The 15,120-nt window shown below is 32.9% G+C and overlaps 2 protein-coding genes across 2 annotated transcripts; one reads left to right on the forward strand and one right to left on the reverse strand.

Annotated features, from left to right (window-relative positions):
- Positions 1-2,887: 2,887 nt before the first annotated feature.
- On the forward strand, positions 2,888-6,758 carry LOC100780529 (transmembrane 9 superfamily member 7). Its single transcript, XM_003531569.5, has 7 exons — positions 2,888-3,151; positions 3,882-4,046; positions 4,170-4,279; positions 4,437-4,545; positions 4,632-4,744; positions 5,163-5,313; positions 5,401-6,758. The coding sequence occupies exons 1-7, from the start codon at positions 3,035-3,037 to the stop codon at positions 6,556-6,558; spliced, it is 1,923 nt and encodes a 640-aa protein (XP_003531617.1). The 5' UTR covers positions 2,888-3,034; the 3' UTR covers positions 6,559-6,758.
- A 1,400-nt stretch (positions 6,759-8,158) lies between these two features.
- Positions 8,159-14,842, reverse strand: LOC100781074 (beta-galactosidase 1). Its single transcript, XM_003531570.5, has 19 exons — positions 14,331-14,842; positions 14,142-14,237; positions 13,825-13,937; positions 13,659-13,725; positions 13,436-13,528; positions 13,133-13,276; positions 12,628-12,716; positions 12,392-12,497; positions 12,218-12,305; positions 12,012-12,130; positions 11,755-11,919; positions 11,228-11,406; positions 10,985-11,094; positions 10,473-10,582; positions 10,164-10,274; positions 9,971-10,081; positions 9,317-9,522; positions 8,884-9,220; positions 8,159-8,729 (listed from the first exon to the last, which is right to left on the reverse strand). The coding sequence occupies exons 1-19, from the start codon at positions 14,505-14,507 to the stop codon at positions 8,619-8,621; spliced, it is 2,532 nt and encodes an 843-aa protein (XP_003531618.1). The 5' UTR covers positions 14,508-14,842; the 3' UTR covers positions 8,159-8,618.
- Between the last annotated feature and the right edge of the window lie 278 nt (positions 14,843-15,120).

Genomic DNA, 15,120 nt, shown 5'->3' on the forward strand with positions numbered 1-15,120 from the left:
TTGCATATTAAACCCTTCTTGATTATTAAGTTTCACTGCAAGAATTTTCATTTCTTTTTCACTTCTACCTAAATCCTTTTTAGGTGGGAAGCTATGTCATGAGTCACCCTTTTGGTGACAGTTGATTGGTTGTCATTGCTTATCTTTATATAATTAAAAAAAGTTGGGTATAAAAGGAAACATAGAAATAATTATAAAAAAGGGATACAAAAGGAACAATATTTTAATAGTAAAGATGAAAATGAAAGAAAAAAGTTACAAATCTATAAACCATGAGCTAATAACTTATAAGTTATAAATCAGTTAATATTTACCTTAATTTGGTCAAATAAATTTAAATGTTAGTCAAATAAGTTAATTAAAACTCAACATTTTTTATATGTCAAACTTTGTCTCTATATTAATTGTTTTTTACATGAACACAGACTCCACATGTAATCTTTACTTAAAAAATATTTACCAATTAATTTTGATTCTTTACTAAGATTATAATGGCGTTAGATTTTATTAATTTGTTTACAATCTTTAAAATAATGTCTCGTTGTCTAAGATAAAATATAGCTAACTCAGCAAAAATTAACATTTTTATAATTTTAATAAATAACAAAGATGAATTCGTTTTTTTAAAGTATGAATCAAAACTTAAAGATTTTTCATGCCAAAAAAATTAAAAATAATGATAAATGTAGAAACTAGTTTATTGATTTAACTTGTTCTTTGAGGTTTTATCAATGTGTGCCCTTATGTCAGTATTCACAGAATTTAAAAAAAAAACCCTATAAATGAAAAAAATACACATTAAATATCTTGAGTTAAATCCGTACATTCTCTCTGTAATTCTATTTTCTAATTTATATATTTCAACTTTTACCTAAATCAAATATACAGTGTTTATAGATTTAAATAAATTACTGCCAGAAGCTTTTATCTTTATATTTTTTTAGGAATCCAATAATACCCATATATGATATACGAATTTTTGTTATTCAATTATTTGTGTTCTAAGAAATCCGACTCAATACTTTAATAGACCCCATTTAAATATAAAAATAAGGATTTTTTTCTAAAATTAAAAAAATGTTCTTCTATAATTTTTAGATGCAAAATGTTCAATTAATTAATTAAATTATTACAATTTTTTTAATTGGTAATATAGTTCTGTAACCAGATCATTCGCAATATATGAAAGAGTTAAAAGCAAATTATGATAGCATTCTAAAATGGATATCATAAATTAATGTGTGTGGTACATATAGATTTTGGTATTTAAACTAATTGAAATTGGGAGTAATGGTTTGGAATTCATAACATTGTAAAATTTGAAAAAAAGAGAGATAGAGATTCAATAACTACTTGATTAGAAAGTGAGAGTTAATTATCATTTCATCAATCTTCTTCACCTTATATATAAATCAATTTTATATATTTCTAATGTGAATGAAAAATTTAAAAGTATATTTAATTAAGATGCACAATGAGATTAAAAAACATTAAACACTTTAAGGAGCAAAATAATACTGAGAGTGGTGAATTCCATTAAGGACAATACAGCAAACATACAATTAATATACAAATACTATATTGCTATTAATTTGTCTATCGCATAGCAGAGTATTATTAATAATTAAACTAAGTCAGATTAAGTTCCTATAATTAAGATGTTGTTTCTTATAATATATTATTTATTTAATTTTGATCTTTGCTATTAATTAATTTCAATTTTAAAGTTTTGATTGTTTAAAATTTATTTGTCTAATTTTTTTTTATCAAAAGAAAAGATTTTTACTCTTTTTACGAAATATTCAGCCTTGCTAAGATATTGATTTTACAAAAAAGACTAAAAGTAAACGAAAGAAGTTAGGTGGAGGAGATTAGTGTCATAAAGCAGGGAATTAAGATTCAAGTAATTAGTGCGAAAGACATTTATTCACCTTTGGTATTCAATTTTGTACATCAAGAATATTTAAGATCCGTTTTGTATGGTTAACACACCCAATATATGAAGTTGATTTTAATGGATTTCAACTTTAGAAATTAAACTTGCCATGTTCTAAAGAATATGTTAGTTTATTTTAATTAAATCATTGGTAATAATATTTCTAATTTAATCAATAACATTTCATAAATATAATAAGAATTTAATTAAAATATATTCACAACATACGTCATTAAGTTATAAATTATTGTGTAAGAGTCCTTAGACTCAAAAGTGCTTAGAGAGCTGACGATCAAGAATTTGAACTTATGACTTGTTAGGGGCTAGAATTTATCTTGTTCTACTTGAATAAATGTTTGGGATTATCTAAGGTAATTTTTAATTGATTAACACTATATAAATATTTGTATACTGGTAGTAAATTAAAATTAAACTCACAAAATAATATGTTTATATTGATATTATTTTTCCTTTCAAAAAATATATTGATACTATTTTTTAAAAAATGTATATTATAAAACTAACTTAATTTTAATTTCATACTTCTTTAATTATACAATTTAATTATACATAATATTAAAATTGATATATTACATTAATAAACTGGGTTAATATATCCTTATCATACAAAATATAAATCATTAACTCTTAGTTGGGTCAATTTTTTTAACTGCAGGTAAATAATTTCATTTAGATTTTGGATAAGGTAAGGAAATTAACCCGTATCAACCTATGACATGAATATACCTTGTTACTTGTAAGTTGAAATGAATACACGCGGGAGAGAAAAAATATAAAAGAAGTTCAAACAATTAGATAATATAATTTTAATTTTAAAAATCATTATAATATTTTGTGAGTAATATTTAAAAAATGAATGAACAATAAATATGGGGAACAAATTTTGCTTTAATTAATAAATAATAGTTTATTACAGTGACAGAGTGACTTGGGTGTAGAGTAACCAGGAACAGTGGCACCTCATTCTCATTGGTTTTTTTTTTTTTTTTCTCTCTCTATCATATTTATCTCTGCATCATTCATTCTTTCTCTTCCTTCTTTTTTATTTTCTCTCACCTCAACACAGCAGAAGCAGCAATGAAGAAGAAGATGATGGCAAGCACGGCCATCTCCCTCGTCTTCGCCGCGCTCTTCCTCTTCTCCTCCGTCCACTCTTTCTACCTCCCTGGTGTCGCTCCTCGCGATTTCCAAATTGTACGTTTTCCATTTCATTTCTTCTCTCTTTCGATTCCTTCGTTACTTTTCCTATATTCTTTGAATTTCCACGTTATATGCTTCGTTTGTTTCTCGATCACCTTTAATCCGTCGCAAGACTGCTCGGATCTAGGGTTTTAGCTCCGATCTGCGTCGAATCGGTCTTAAATTCCCCTTGCACTGTGTTTGTTTTTATATAACCGATTCTGTGTTCCTGAAAGGTCTAAGTTATCGTTGGATGATTCCTTGGTTCTGATGTTGTTTGATTGACTTTTAGTTTAGAATGTTATGTGATGGAATCGTTAGTTCTGTGGAATGATAATCTCATAATCGTTTTGCCAGTTGAGAAGACGGAATCTAAGGACATCTTTGTGTTTAGTTTTTTAGTCTCACTCTACACTGTTTTCAAGGCGCTTCATCACTTGTGATGAGTGATGAGACTTTGGTTATATTTTGATATGTGCACGTGAAAACTGTATGTGTAATGCGGCTTTATATATATATATATATATATATATATATATATATATATATATATATATATATATTGTCTTATGAATTGAAAAATGTAGTGCGTCATTTGCGAATTGTTAGCTATTGATTTGAGAAACTTGGTTTGAGATTGGGAAAATTTTATTATTTAATTTTTTTTCGCTGTTGTTTTTTGCTTTCTAATTTTGTGTGTTTGAAGATTGAAGATATTGAGTTATTGTTTCATGTGTGGCACCAGGGTGACCCCCTCTTTGTCAAAGTGAACAAGTTATCATCTACCAAGACTCAACTTCCATATGACTACTACTTCTTGAAGTATTGCAAACCCAAAACGATATTGAACAATGCAGAAAATTTGGGAGAGGTTCTTAGAGGTGATCGTATTGAGAATTCAGTATATACAGTGAGCATCTGTTGCCTCATCCTTTGACATTTGGATAAGATGATGATGAAATTCAGTGATAATTGTTTTCTTGTTTAGTTGTGTCAACTCAAAGTTTTTTTTTTTTTCCTTTTCTTTTTCCAGTTTCATATGAGGAAGGAACAGTCATGTACTGTTGTTTGTCATGAAACATTGGATGCTGAATCTGCAAAGAGTTTTAAAGAAAAAATTGATGATGAATATCGAGTGAACATGTAAGTGGTAAATGTATTGGAGCTAGTGCTTAGTTATGTAGTATAGGTGTATTTAATTAGTTTGCTGAGATTCATTGGCCTGTTGGGTGCTTGTCTATAGGTTTCTGCTTTGAATTTCCCTTGACCCTTGAGTTGAAGCTCTGAATTGAACATGCAGGATTTTGGATAACCTTCCAGTTGCTGTTCGTAGACAAAGGAGGGATGGAGGTCAATCAACAACATATGAACATGGTTTTCGTGTTGGGTTCAAAGGAAACTATCAAGGGGTACAACTCAGCTAGAATTTTCTTATAAAATTTCAAGTATCATTTTTGCCACTCCATATTGTTACAATCTTGCTATTTTCCTACAGAGCAAGGAGGAGAAGTATTTTATTAATAACCACTTGAGTTTCAGAGTCATGTATCACAAGGATCCTGAAACTGGTTCTGCTCGTATTGTTGGATTTGAGGTCACCCCAAACAGGTCTTGTTCTCTTCTCCACCATCTCTCTCTCCTTTAAGGGTGTGTTGCATTCTTATGTTGGCGTAACATGGTTGGGTGTTTATATTTTAATATTTTATATCTGGAAAAGGATGCTGTTCGTAAGAAAGAAAAATGAAACAGATGAGTTGGATTTTTCTCTAATAGATCTTACCTTCTTCATGATGTCACGTTTGTTTGAAGATAAATAATATTTTGGCATTAGAATCTTATAAGTGGGCTCTTTAGATGATCCTTTCTTCTTTTGTGGTAAATGTCATTACTTGTGCTTTTCTGTATGTGTCAAATTTATTTCTCTAAAATTAAGCACCTGTATGTTGTATTTCTTTCTTGTTTGATTTCAAATGACTGCTTAGTGTGTATTCTGTCTTTCTGATATGAACTCTGTAACTGTAAACAGTATAAATCATGAATACAAGGAGTGGAATGACAAGAATCCACAGGTAACAACATGCAATAAAGATACCAAGAATTTGATGCAAGGTAGTACTGTCCCACAAGAAGTTGATACAAGCAAGGATATTGTATTCACATATGATGTTTCCTTCACGGTATTGCTGATTAAAATCTTGGCTACCAATAAACTTTCACCTCATTTGTTATGATACGTTATGGCAAGTTTGTTGGTACTTTTTCAGGAAAGTGATATCAAATGGGCATCACGGTGGGACACATATCTTTTAATGAATGATGATCAGATCCACTGGTTCTCCATCATTAACTCTCTGATGATTGTTCTTTTCCTGTCTGGAATGGTGGCAATGATCATGATGAGAACTCTTTTCAGAGACATTGCCAATTATAATCAGCTAGAAACCCAAGATGAGGCCCAAGAAGAAACAGGGTGGAAACTTGTTCATGGAGATGTTTTTAGGCCACCAATCAATTCAAATTTGCTTTGTGTTTATGTTGGTACTGGTGTTCAGATCTTTGCAATGACACTTGTGACAATGATATTTGCTTTGCTAGGGTTTTTGTCTCCATCTAATCGGGGAGGTCTAATGACTGCAATGGTTCTGTTGTGGGTTTTTATGGGCTTATTTGCTGGCTACTCCTCAGCACGTTTGTACAAGATGTTCAAGGGCACAGAATGGAAAAGGAACACCTTGAAAACTGCATTTATGTTCCCGGGCATTCTTTTTGCTGTCTTCTTTGTGCTGAATGCTTTAATCTGGGGGGAGCAGTCCTCCGGGGCCGTCCCTTTTGGAACAATGTTTGCTCTAGTCTGCTTATGGTTTGGTATATCAGTACCCCTGGTCTTTGTGGGCAGTTACTTGGGCTTTAAAAAGCCGGCAATTGAAGACCCAGTGAAGACTAATAAAATTCCTAGGCAGGTACCTGAGCAGGCATGGTATATGAAATCCGTCTTCTCAATTCTTATTGGAGGCATTCTTCCATTTGGTGCAGTGTTCATCGAGCTCTTCTTTATCCTGACATCAATATGGCTGAACCAGTTCTATTACATCTTCGGCTTTCTTTTCATAGTGTTTGTGATCCTATTAATCACCTGTGCCGAGATTACCATTGTGCTTTGCTACTTCCAATTGTGCAGTGAGGATTACAATTGGTGGTGGAGATCTTACCTCACTGCTGGGTCCTCTGCGCTGTACCTTTTCCTCTACTCAATTTTCTACTTCTTTACCAAGTTGGAGATTTCAAAGCTGGTCTCGGGCATCCTTTACTTTGGATACATGATAATTGTTTCATATGCCTTCTTTGTGTTGACGGGAACTATCGGCTTCTATGCATGCTTCTGGTTTGTTCGCAAGATCTACTCGTCGGTGAAGATTGACTGATTTCAGGCATCAATCATATAATATGACGGATGAGTACAACCGGAACCTGAGACTGAGAGGACTCCAACCAAATACTGCGGGGAAGTTACCTTTCCCCCCACCTCTGAAAACCCTTTTTTGTTTATCGTTAGAGTAGTAGTTGGATTGTTAATTTGTTACACACTGTTTTTCAAATATTATTGTGCTAGTTTCTCGAGTAATGATATATGTCTGCATATTTCTACATGACACGACCAAGTCATTAGATATTGAATCAGCAATTACTTGTGAGGGAATGTTTGACGTGAGGATCTTATAACTTGTAAATTTCGTATTTTAAAAATTGTAAAAGAAAAAAGCATATGAATATGATACCTTAAAAATCCAAAAAAAAAAAAAAAATCGAATATATCCCTAAACAAAAATTTCAGCGTTTTTGTCCCTACATTTTTTCCGTGTTAACAACTTTAGTCCTTGCTGTTAAATAACGTAACTACATACATAGGCAGTCTAACATTGTCAACCGATTTGAACATATTACTAGATCTCACTTTTAAAATTTGGCATTTAATATGTTCTCCCTTCTCTCTTTTTGAATGTGCATTTAACACTATTCCTTGTATCTATCTTTATACTTGATATTTTTAACTGTTTATTCATTTTAATCTATCGTCTTTATCTCTCTCGCTATATAGAATTTCAATACTCACGAATTGTCGATATTTATTTTTTTAAAAAAATCTTATATTACAACTGTTGATTATAAATTTAAAATATAACTTTTGTACCGAAAAACTAGTAAAATATAATATATATTTAAAACTATTTATTTACCATAAATGTTATTTATAATATAATTTATATATTTCAAAAAAATCCATTATGAATATTAATATTAATTATATAAAAAAATATTTATCTTATACAATGTATAAATTAAAACATTAGTCAATAATCTATAATAAATTTTATATATAATAATATCAATATATCTATTTTAAATTCTAACTACATCTAAAAGCTAATAAGATAAAAATGTTAACTTTGAATTTTAATTGAATTAGGGTTTTTGTTTTACTTTTAAGCTTGCAAATATCCTCTACAGAAATACACTTGACAGGGGACCAGGATCGTCTGTAACATATTCTTTTCTACAACCTTTCTTCCCCACCCTTTCTATCTCTGGAACAGAATCTTAGTTGCTTCCTCAGGGAGACATGGCGAAAGAGTGAAACGATAGAATCACTTCGGAAAGGTGGTGAAAGCCAAGGTTTATATCACAAATATACGAGCATAACTATTATTATTTTTTATGTCTTCCTCCAGATTCTCAAAGCACTGCGTAATGTTGAATTTCTGTCTGAGTTATTTTAGGGTAGAATTATAAGTCCAATGGAAAAACCAAGGCATGAAATACCAAATATGAAGAAAAATGCTAATTACAACATATCCTACAATGCATTCTTAAAACACTTTATCTTTGACTCATTTATTGAATTAAAAAATAATGTTAAGTCTCACTTCTTTCTAATGGAGACTTAATCATTTTGTAAATTTTAATCAAACTTCAACTAAGGGTAGAAAAAATGTATTAGTGACACTTTCTCGAAACAAGAAAAAGTAAAAGCAAAACATGATTGAATTAATATACCTTATGTTATTACATTGGGTTGTTTTCTTATAAGAAAGCGCCAAATTGCTTTCTCCTTACAACTACAAGGTAATATTATAACATTACATCACAGGAAGCTAGAGACTTCCACACAAACAAAAACCAATTTTGCACATGGACTCAATCGATGTCGTCTCAATGTGCATCAGGTAACTTTTTCACCCTCTCCTCCACTTCAGTATAACAACCACAACACCAATATATATACACATAAAACCACAACAATCATCCCAGCAGGCTTTCAACCACATGGTGTGTATTCATTTGCAATTTCACCTTGGTAAAGCCAAATTAATGCCAGTGGTGGTCTACAAGTGTAAACTTAGCTGACCCAAAACACCATGTATTCAATTGCAGAATAAATCAATATGGAAACTTTATTCCACTTATTTTCAGATGTTGAAAATGATCAGGTGCAAATGGCCTCCACAGAGAGTTTCTTCATGACTCTTGGACAAGGATCTCCTCCAAAAATTTCAGGAGACACTGTCACTGTGCACCAGCTCTGGCCAACACAATTCTGCAACAATAAAGTCATAATTAAATAATGTATTCAGTGAAAAAGGACCATAAAGAAATTGATCATTTGACCTTCAGAGTTTAACTCAAAACTCAAAAGTATTTAACACTGAAACAAAAATAATGACCCTTCTATAGTTTGAAAGAAATAATACCTTTAGGAAAGCATCATATGACTTGTGAGCATGACAACTTCCTTCGCGGTAGCTTCCACAAGACCCTACTGGAGTGCCAAAGCTAGCAAACTTGATTGATGATATTTTTTGTCCAGGTCCACATGACAAATGTGCTTTTGGTCTCACAGGACTTCTGACTTTGCCAGAAGCTTGCATCTCATAACTTACAAGATTTGGCTGCCACTCATAGATGTCAGCACATACACTATCTATATCCCTTCTAACCAAAAAGATCCCGTTCGGATCCCCACCCAATTCCTCAAACACAACCAATAAATTTCCACTTGGCTTCAGCCATGAGTGAGGAACATGATACCTGAAATTATCAGCCAGTAATTAGTAAAATGTCAATTGACAAGAATTTCTAACCAACATTAAACAAAAATTGCAGAACAATTTTGATATTTCTCACCATCGTTGAGAAGCCTCGCCACAGTTACTTCCACATTTCTTCTCATTGTAAGTTCCAGCATAGTTACAGTAACCACAAGAACCGGATGCTTTGTAAGCAGGCCAGTAGCGGCCTAGGCTTTGCCCATTTATCCACACTTGACCTTTGCCCATGCTGCCCATGTCTAAAGCCAACGGTGCAACTCCAGCTGGGGCATCAAAGGTAGTCTGTAAAAGTATAAAAAGGACATTACTTAAACTGCATCTCAAAAGGGTCCCTTTTCTTGCATTTTATACCAACTTATCTGTATATGGTAACCATTTCTAAGAGCATTCTCATCAATTAATTTTTTTTTCTTCTAGCTCATTTTTGTCTAATAGTAAAAGTAAGTTCCATGAAGTATGGATTACCCCAGAATCAATGAAAAGAAGAAAAAAATGTTTTGCGGAAGTAGCCAAGATGTAATTTTGTTAAAGGGTAGCAAACATAAGGAGGGGTTGACAGAGGAAAAGAAAATAAGGGTAGTTTAATCTCCACAATGAAAACTTTACATTTCTACCACTAGTATATAAGAATAGTAATTTAAGAATAGGGCAATCTAAACAAAATTTAAAGCAAGCCTAAACATATGCTTCTTTAACTATTAGAAGCTTATAGAGGCATCACAATACTCACTTTGTACCAAGTCAATGGCTGTCTTCTGGAAACTAAAAACCCCTGAAGCCACTCAACAGAGGAACTTCCACTAAGAGAATGAAGATTCAAGGCTTCACCTTTAAGACCAACCTAAAACATACATTCAAATGACTCTCAAGCAAACTAAAGCAATAATGAGAAAGAGAAAGCACGAAGAATGTCTGAAAAGAACCTTGTATGACCACTTCTGCCAAGTTAAGTCCCTCCTACCCTCATTGAGACCACTTAATGTAATTGGGCCTAGAACACCAGCATTCCATCTTTCAAAATGTGGACCAACATTCTGAATGTCAATAACAAGAAGCAGATGAGTATATATAGTCATGTTCACAAGTCAGAGTTCAACATTCTAAAAAATTGGATTAGTTTGGAAGTACAGAGGTGCATCTGATCTGACAATATCATATAGATATGCCCTAGTGTGCTGCATGCAGTGCTCATACGAGAGAGAGAGAGAGAGAGAGAGAGAGAGAGAACAAACCGGAAGCCCAACTGCAACACTTAGAAGAGAGATTTTGTTAACACCAGCTCTGAGCCTCACACTTTCGCTAAAGGTTAGTTTGGGGGCCTCTAAGCTTCCATATGCAGTTCCTGATCACAGGAAAATACATACTAGGTTCAGTATATGAAAGTTTATGCTGAAGCTATTGGACAATTACTAGCTTCCAATGTGAAATAATGTGCTTGATAGTATCCACGACAGAAGAAAAAATGGAAATAATACAAAGTAGTTAGAGTTGGTCAAGTAGAAATGGATCAACTACTCAATCATGTCATGATATATAACTTATAACATGCAGTTGTCTAATCAATTGAATTCTTAAAAAGTATATATCATCTACTTATAAGGATTCCCTCTTCTTCCTCTTGGATCATACCAAGAAAAATACAATTATAGAATTTGAATACTTGTAATATTCCAGAAGAAAATGGTTCTGAGGCTGAAATAACTAGTGTTACTGAAATTGTGTAAACCAGCAGTATACTACTCACCTGACAGCTGATTGTTGATAAAAACATGCAAAGCATGCCCAGCAGACAAAACTGTAAGAACAGGATTCTTTCCATTCCTCAAAAATCCTTCATTGGAATTGATCACAACACTGGCATGAAAAGGAATAAGCATTCAGCGTGGAGAAACAAAATGAGCAAATATATAAATAATGTTATAACCAGGATTGTAAAAGAAATGAAGAGTAAAAAGATTAGAGTTATAGCCTTATAGGTCACACTCACTCTGTGGAGTACCACAAGTAATCAGATAAATCTCTGGTTGCATTTATCTGCTCCAACAAGCCAGTCACAGTGAACGAACTATCATCAGTAGTGGTTGTTTCTTCATTAAACGCTTTCCAAGATAGTCCTCCATGAATAGGAACACGAGTCATCTTCATTGTTGTGCTCTGAGAACCAACCTGTAAAGAGATTTGGAATTATCATTGCTGCTGAAATCTTCTGTTGAAGAACTATTGAAAAGAATACTGTTCTCTTCATTGTAAATGAAACTTTGGCCAAACAAGAACAAGGTAAATAAGACTCCAAAAAAAATATCATTATGCCCTTTTGTATGTCTACTTTCATGAAACAGAAAAGTCACAAACCTAAAACTGTGTACAGTTATTGTTAAAAAAATTGTTCAGTTCAACTAAATAGCATATACTTGGTCAAGCTTTACACTTTACAGTTAGAAAATCTCCATTCTAAGACATAACTAGCCCAGCTCTAGTAATCTGAAATAAAAGTTTGTTTGATTTTTATCTCACCCTTGCAGTGTTATAAACAGTGTGCTTGCAGTTAGGAAGAATGCTTATAGACCAAGGAGGCAAGTTGTAATGCTGATTTCCAAATGCCACTGTTGCATAAGATTGTGGGTTATAGTTCGCAAGGAATGCAGCACAAGCTCCAGACTTGGATCTAAAAACATGAGCCTGTACATTGGTTATGAAAGTTAAAAGTTTAGTCTAGTTACAAAGATTTTAGATAGGATTGCTAATTCTCAGATAACTGAATCAAGTTATACCTCTTCATAGTTTCCAAGCCGTTGTACAGTAGAATCTCCAGATACTAAAGCAGGTTCACAGAGTTTTATTGCTCTATGTAAATCCTTCAGATGACCCCACTTTGGCTGTCTGGCCAATCCTGCATAGAGAACGAAATAATATATAACTTAAATCATGCAATACAAAAACAATATAAGAACTGACTTTGTTTTCCTTCTGTGCATACCATATTCATCAAGGGGCGCATCGTAATCATAGCTCGTAGCAATAAAGGGGCCACCAGCAGTTCGACCAAAATTTGTTCCGCCATGATACTGGAATGAAAAAAATAAAGGGGCTTAATTCACTAATAAGGGGTAAATCAAATCCACGCATTGAAATCAACAAATGTTGAAGTTACCATATAATAATTGACAAATGATCCCCCTTTCTGTATAAACCTTGCAATTGAAAATGCCAAGTCCTCAGCAGGTCTGTGAGGAACTGCACCTCCAAACTCAGTAAACCTACAAATTTAAAAGAGTAACACAGGCAATGAGCCGTCAGGCAAAACCTCTAGCATTTATCATTTTCGTTCATACAGAAACCTAAGAAATAACAAGGCACCAAATACAAGCTACAAATTTATTATTATACCAGCCAGTCCAAGCCTCTGTCCACATCTTTGGTTTGTAAGCCTTATTTGGAGAGAAATAATCACAATAGAAGCCATTGCAAGTGTTAATCTGCAAAATTTTATATTGGAATTAGGAGCTGGAATTTGATCCTGACTGGAAAAATTGGATTTGCATGCATTCATGCAAATATAATACTTCTTGAGTGTATAATAAAACAATATATTTCTCTCTCCATCACAAATAATGAAAATTGACAAGAATGTTAGATTTTAAATTTCCACCACATGTAATCAGGGTAGTTTCACAAGATTAGAATAGTCAATTGCCAGACATAATAATGAGAACAGTATTGATAGGACTGAACAAGGACAGATCTCAAGTCTCAACAATGAGGAATAATTATTCATTTCCTCCATTAGCAATATGGATAAAACATACTGTCGCTAGTATCCCCACCAAAGATAACGAGCTATTATAAAGATTCAAGAACATGTCTATAAAAAGTACAAATAATCTGAACTTACAATAGGATCAGGAGCATCATCTTGCTTGCACATGATCCATGGAACCCCGGTGCCAAGTCCTACAGCCATATGTGCTGCCCATTGAGTGTAGGATCTACCAGGAGCACCAATTTCATACTCCATAGGTCCGTATTCATTTTCAATCTGTGCAAAAACAATGGTACAAAAACGTAATGTTTTCTGTATATACATATGTCCATTTTTACTCAATAAGGTTACGATTGTTTCCAAATTAAAATGTTACATGAAAATATAAAACAAGTGATTGGATTCAGCAGAAGAATAGCTGCATATGTAATCTACCTGGGACAGAATTATTGGACCGCCCTGAGACTCAAATAACCTTTCTGCTTTCATCATATCCACAATCTTCTTGGTAAACTTTTCCATTTGAAACTTCAGCACAGCAACATTAGAAAAAAAAAGGGATATTAGTAGACAAATTGAAAACATAAAACAGATATTAAAAAAAAAAAGGAGAATTTTGTATGATTCTTAAAAGACATAAGAAAGAGTGTTATCTCACCTTAAATGGTCCATTGTCTGTTCTGAAGCTGATACCTGGAATGTACTTGAGCCAAACAGGGAATCCTCTGAAAAATGAATAAGGTAGAGCTGTTAAAAAATTTCCAAGTTCCTATACCAACAATTATTTTTGCCTACGTAAATAGGAAATCCATCTCTTTCATTACCCGAAGTTCCATTCAGCACAAACATAAGGACCAATTCTGAGGTTAACATAGAGGCCTGCTTGCTGCACTAGCTTTATGAACCTCACCAGATCATAGTTTCCTCCAAAATAATACTACAGTAACCAAGAGAAAGAAGAATATTAATTATTAATCATTTTCAACAGATAAACTCATATTTTCCACCAAAACAAAACAGCTAAACTTGTTAGAAAAGATAATAACAATAACAACAAAAAACAGCTAAACTTGTTAAAAAAGATAATAACAACAAAAAAATGCATTTTTTTCAAACACTGCAAGCAAACATTATTCATTACTTTGCCAGGTGAAGGTTCATGTCCATTCCAGAAAACATAAGTTTGAATGACATCCAAACCTCCTTCCTTTGCCTTCTGAATAAGATCTGGCCACATCTGAAAAAAGGAAGATACTTTAAGGTGCCCATTTGATAAAAAAAAAAAAAGGCCAAAATGGAAAGAAACCTGAAATACATTTGAGTGTAATACCTCAGGGGTGCTTCTGGGGTAGTGAATGGAGCCAGAAAGAAGTATCCTTCTCTGTCCATTGATGATGATAGCCTTATGGTCATAGGACACAGAAGCTGAAGCTTGACCAAGCAGTGAACATGCAAACACCACCAAGAGTAGTGGCACATTCCACACTTTGAGCTTGTTGAAGCTCATGACAACAACAAACAATGAATAATAATCAATAATAATACTAAACAACACCCTTGTTGTGTTGTGTTGTTTCTCAGCTTGGTAAAGCACTAAAGCAGTGGCCTTTGCACACTTTATTCTATGCTTATGTTCTGTTGCTCAAGTCTCCTACTTTTAGCAGAATGATTGAAGAGAAAACACTGTGTGAAAGGAAGGAAAAAAAATGGGAGGTTGTAGATTGGAAGAGTGAGAGACAGTGATATATATTTCTTTTTTTTCTTTTGATTTGTTTTGACCTTTTTGGGGGATTAAAAATTTAAGATACTTTATGTGAAGGTTCTGTGTTGGAGGAAAAGGGTGGTGCTTTGCAGCTGCTTTTATAAACACTGAAGTGAGGAGTGGACGTCTGAGAGAGAGAGAGAGAGTGGGGCCTACTTCTCAGGGAACTTTGGGGCCCATACCTTGTTCTTACTCCATCTACTAATTATTTTGTTAATCACATTATGAAAACATTACACAACAAAAACATATTTGTACATTCAAAATCCAAAATGAAAACATATTTTTTTTTACTTCCTTTTATAAAAAATTAATTATAGAAGTAAGTTAATTTTTATTTGAATTAATTTTAACATAA

This window comes from Glycine max, chromosome 8, assembly GCF_000004515.6.
Source record: "Glycine max cultivar Williams 82 chromosome 8, Glycine_max_v4.0, whole genome shotgun sequence".
NCBI classification, from domain to species: domain Eukaryota; kingdom Viridiplantae; phylum Streptophyta; class Magnoliopsida; order Fabales; family Fabaceae; genus Glycine; species Glycine max.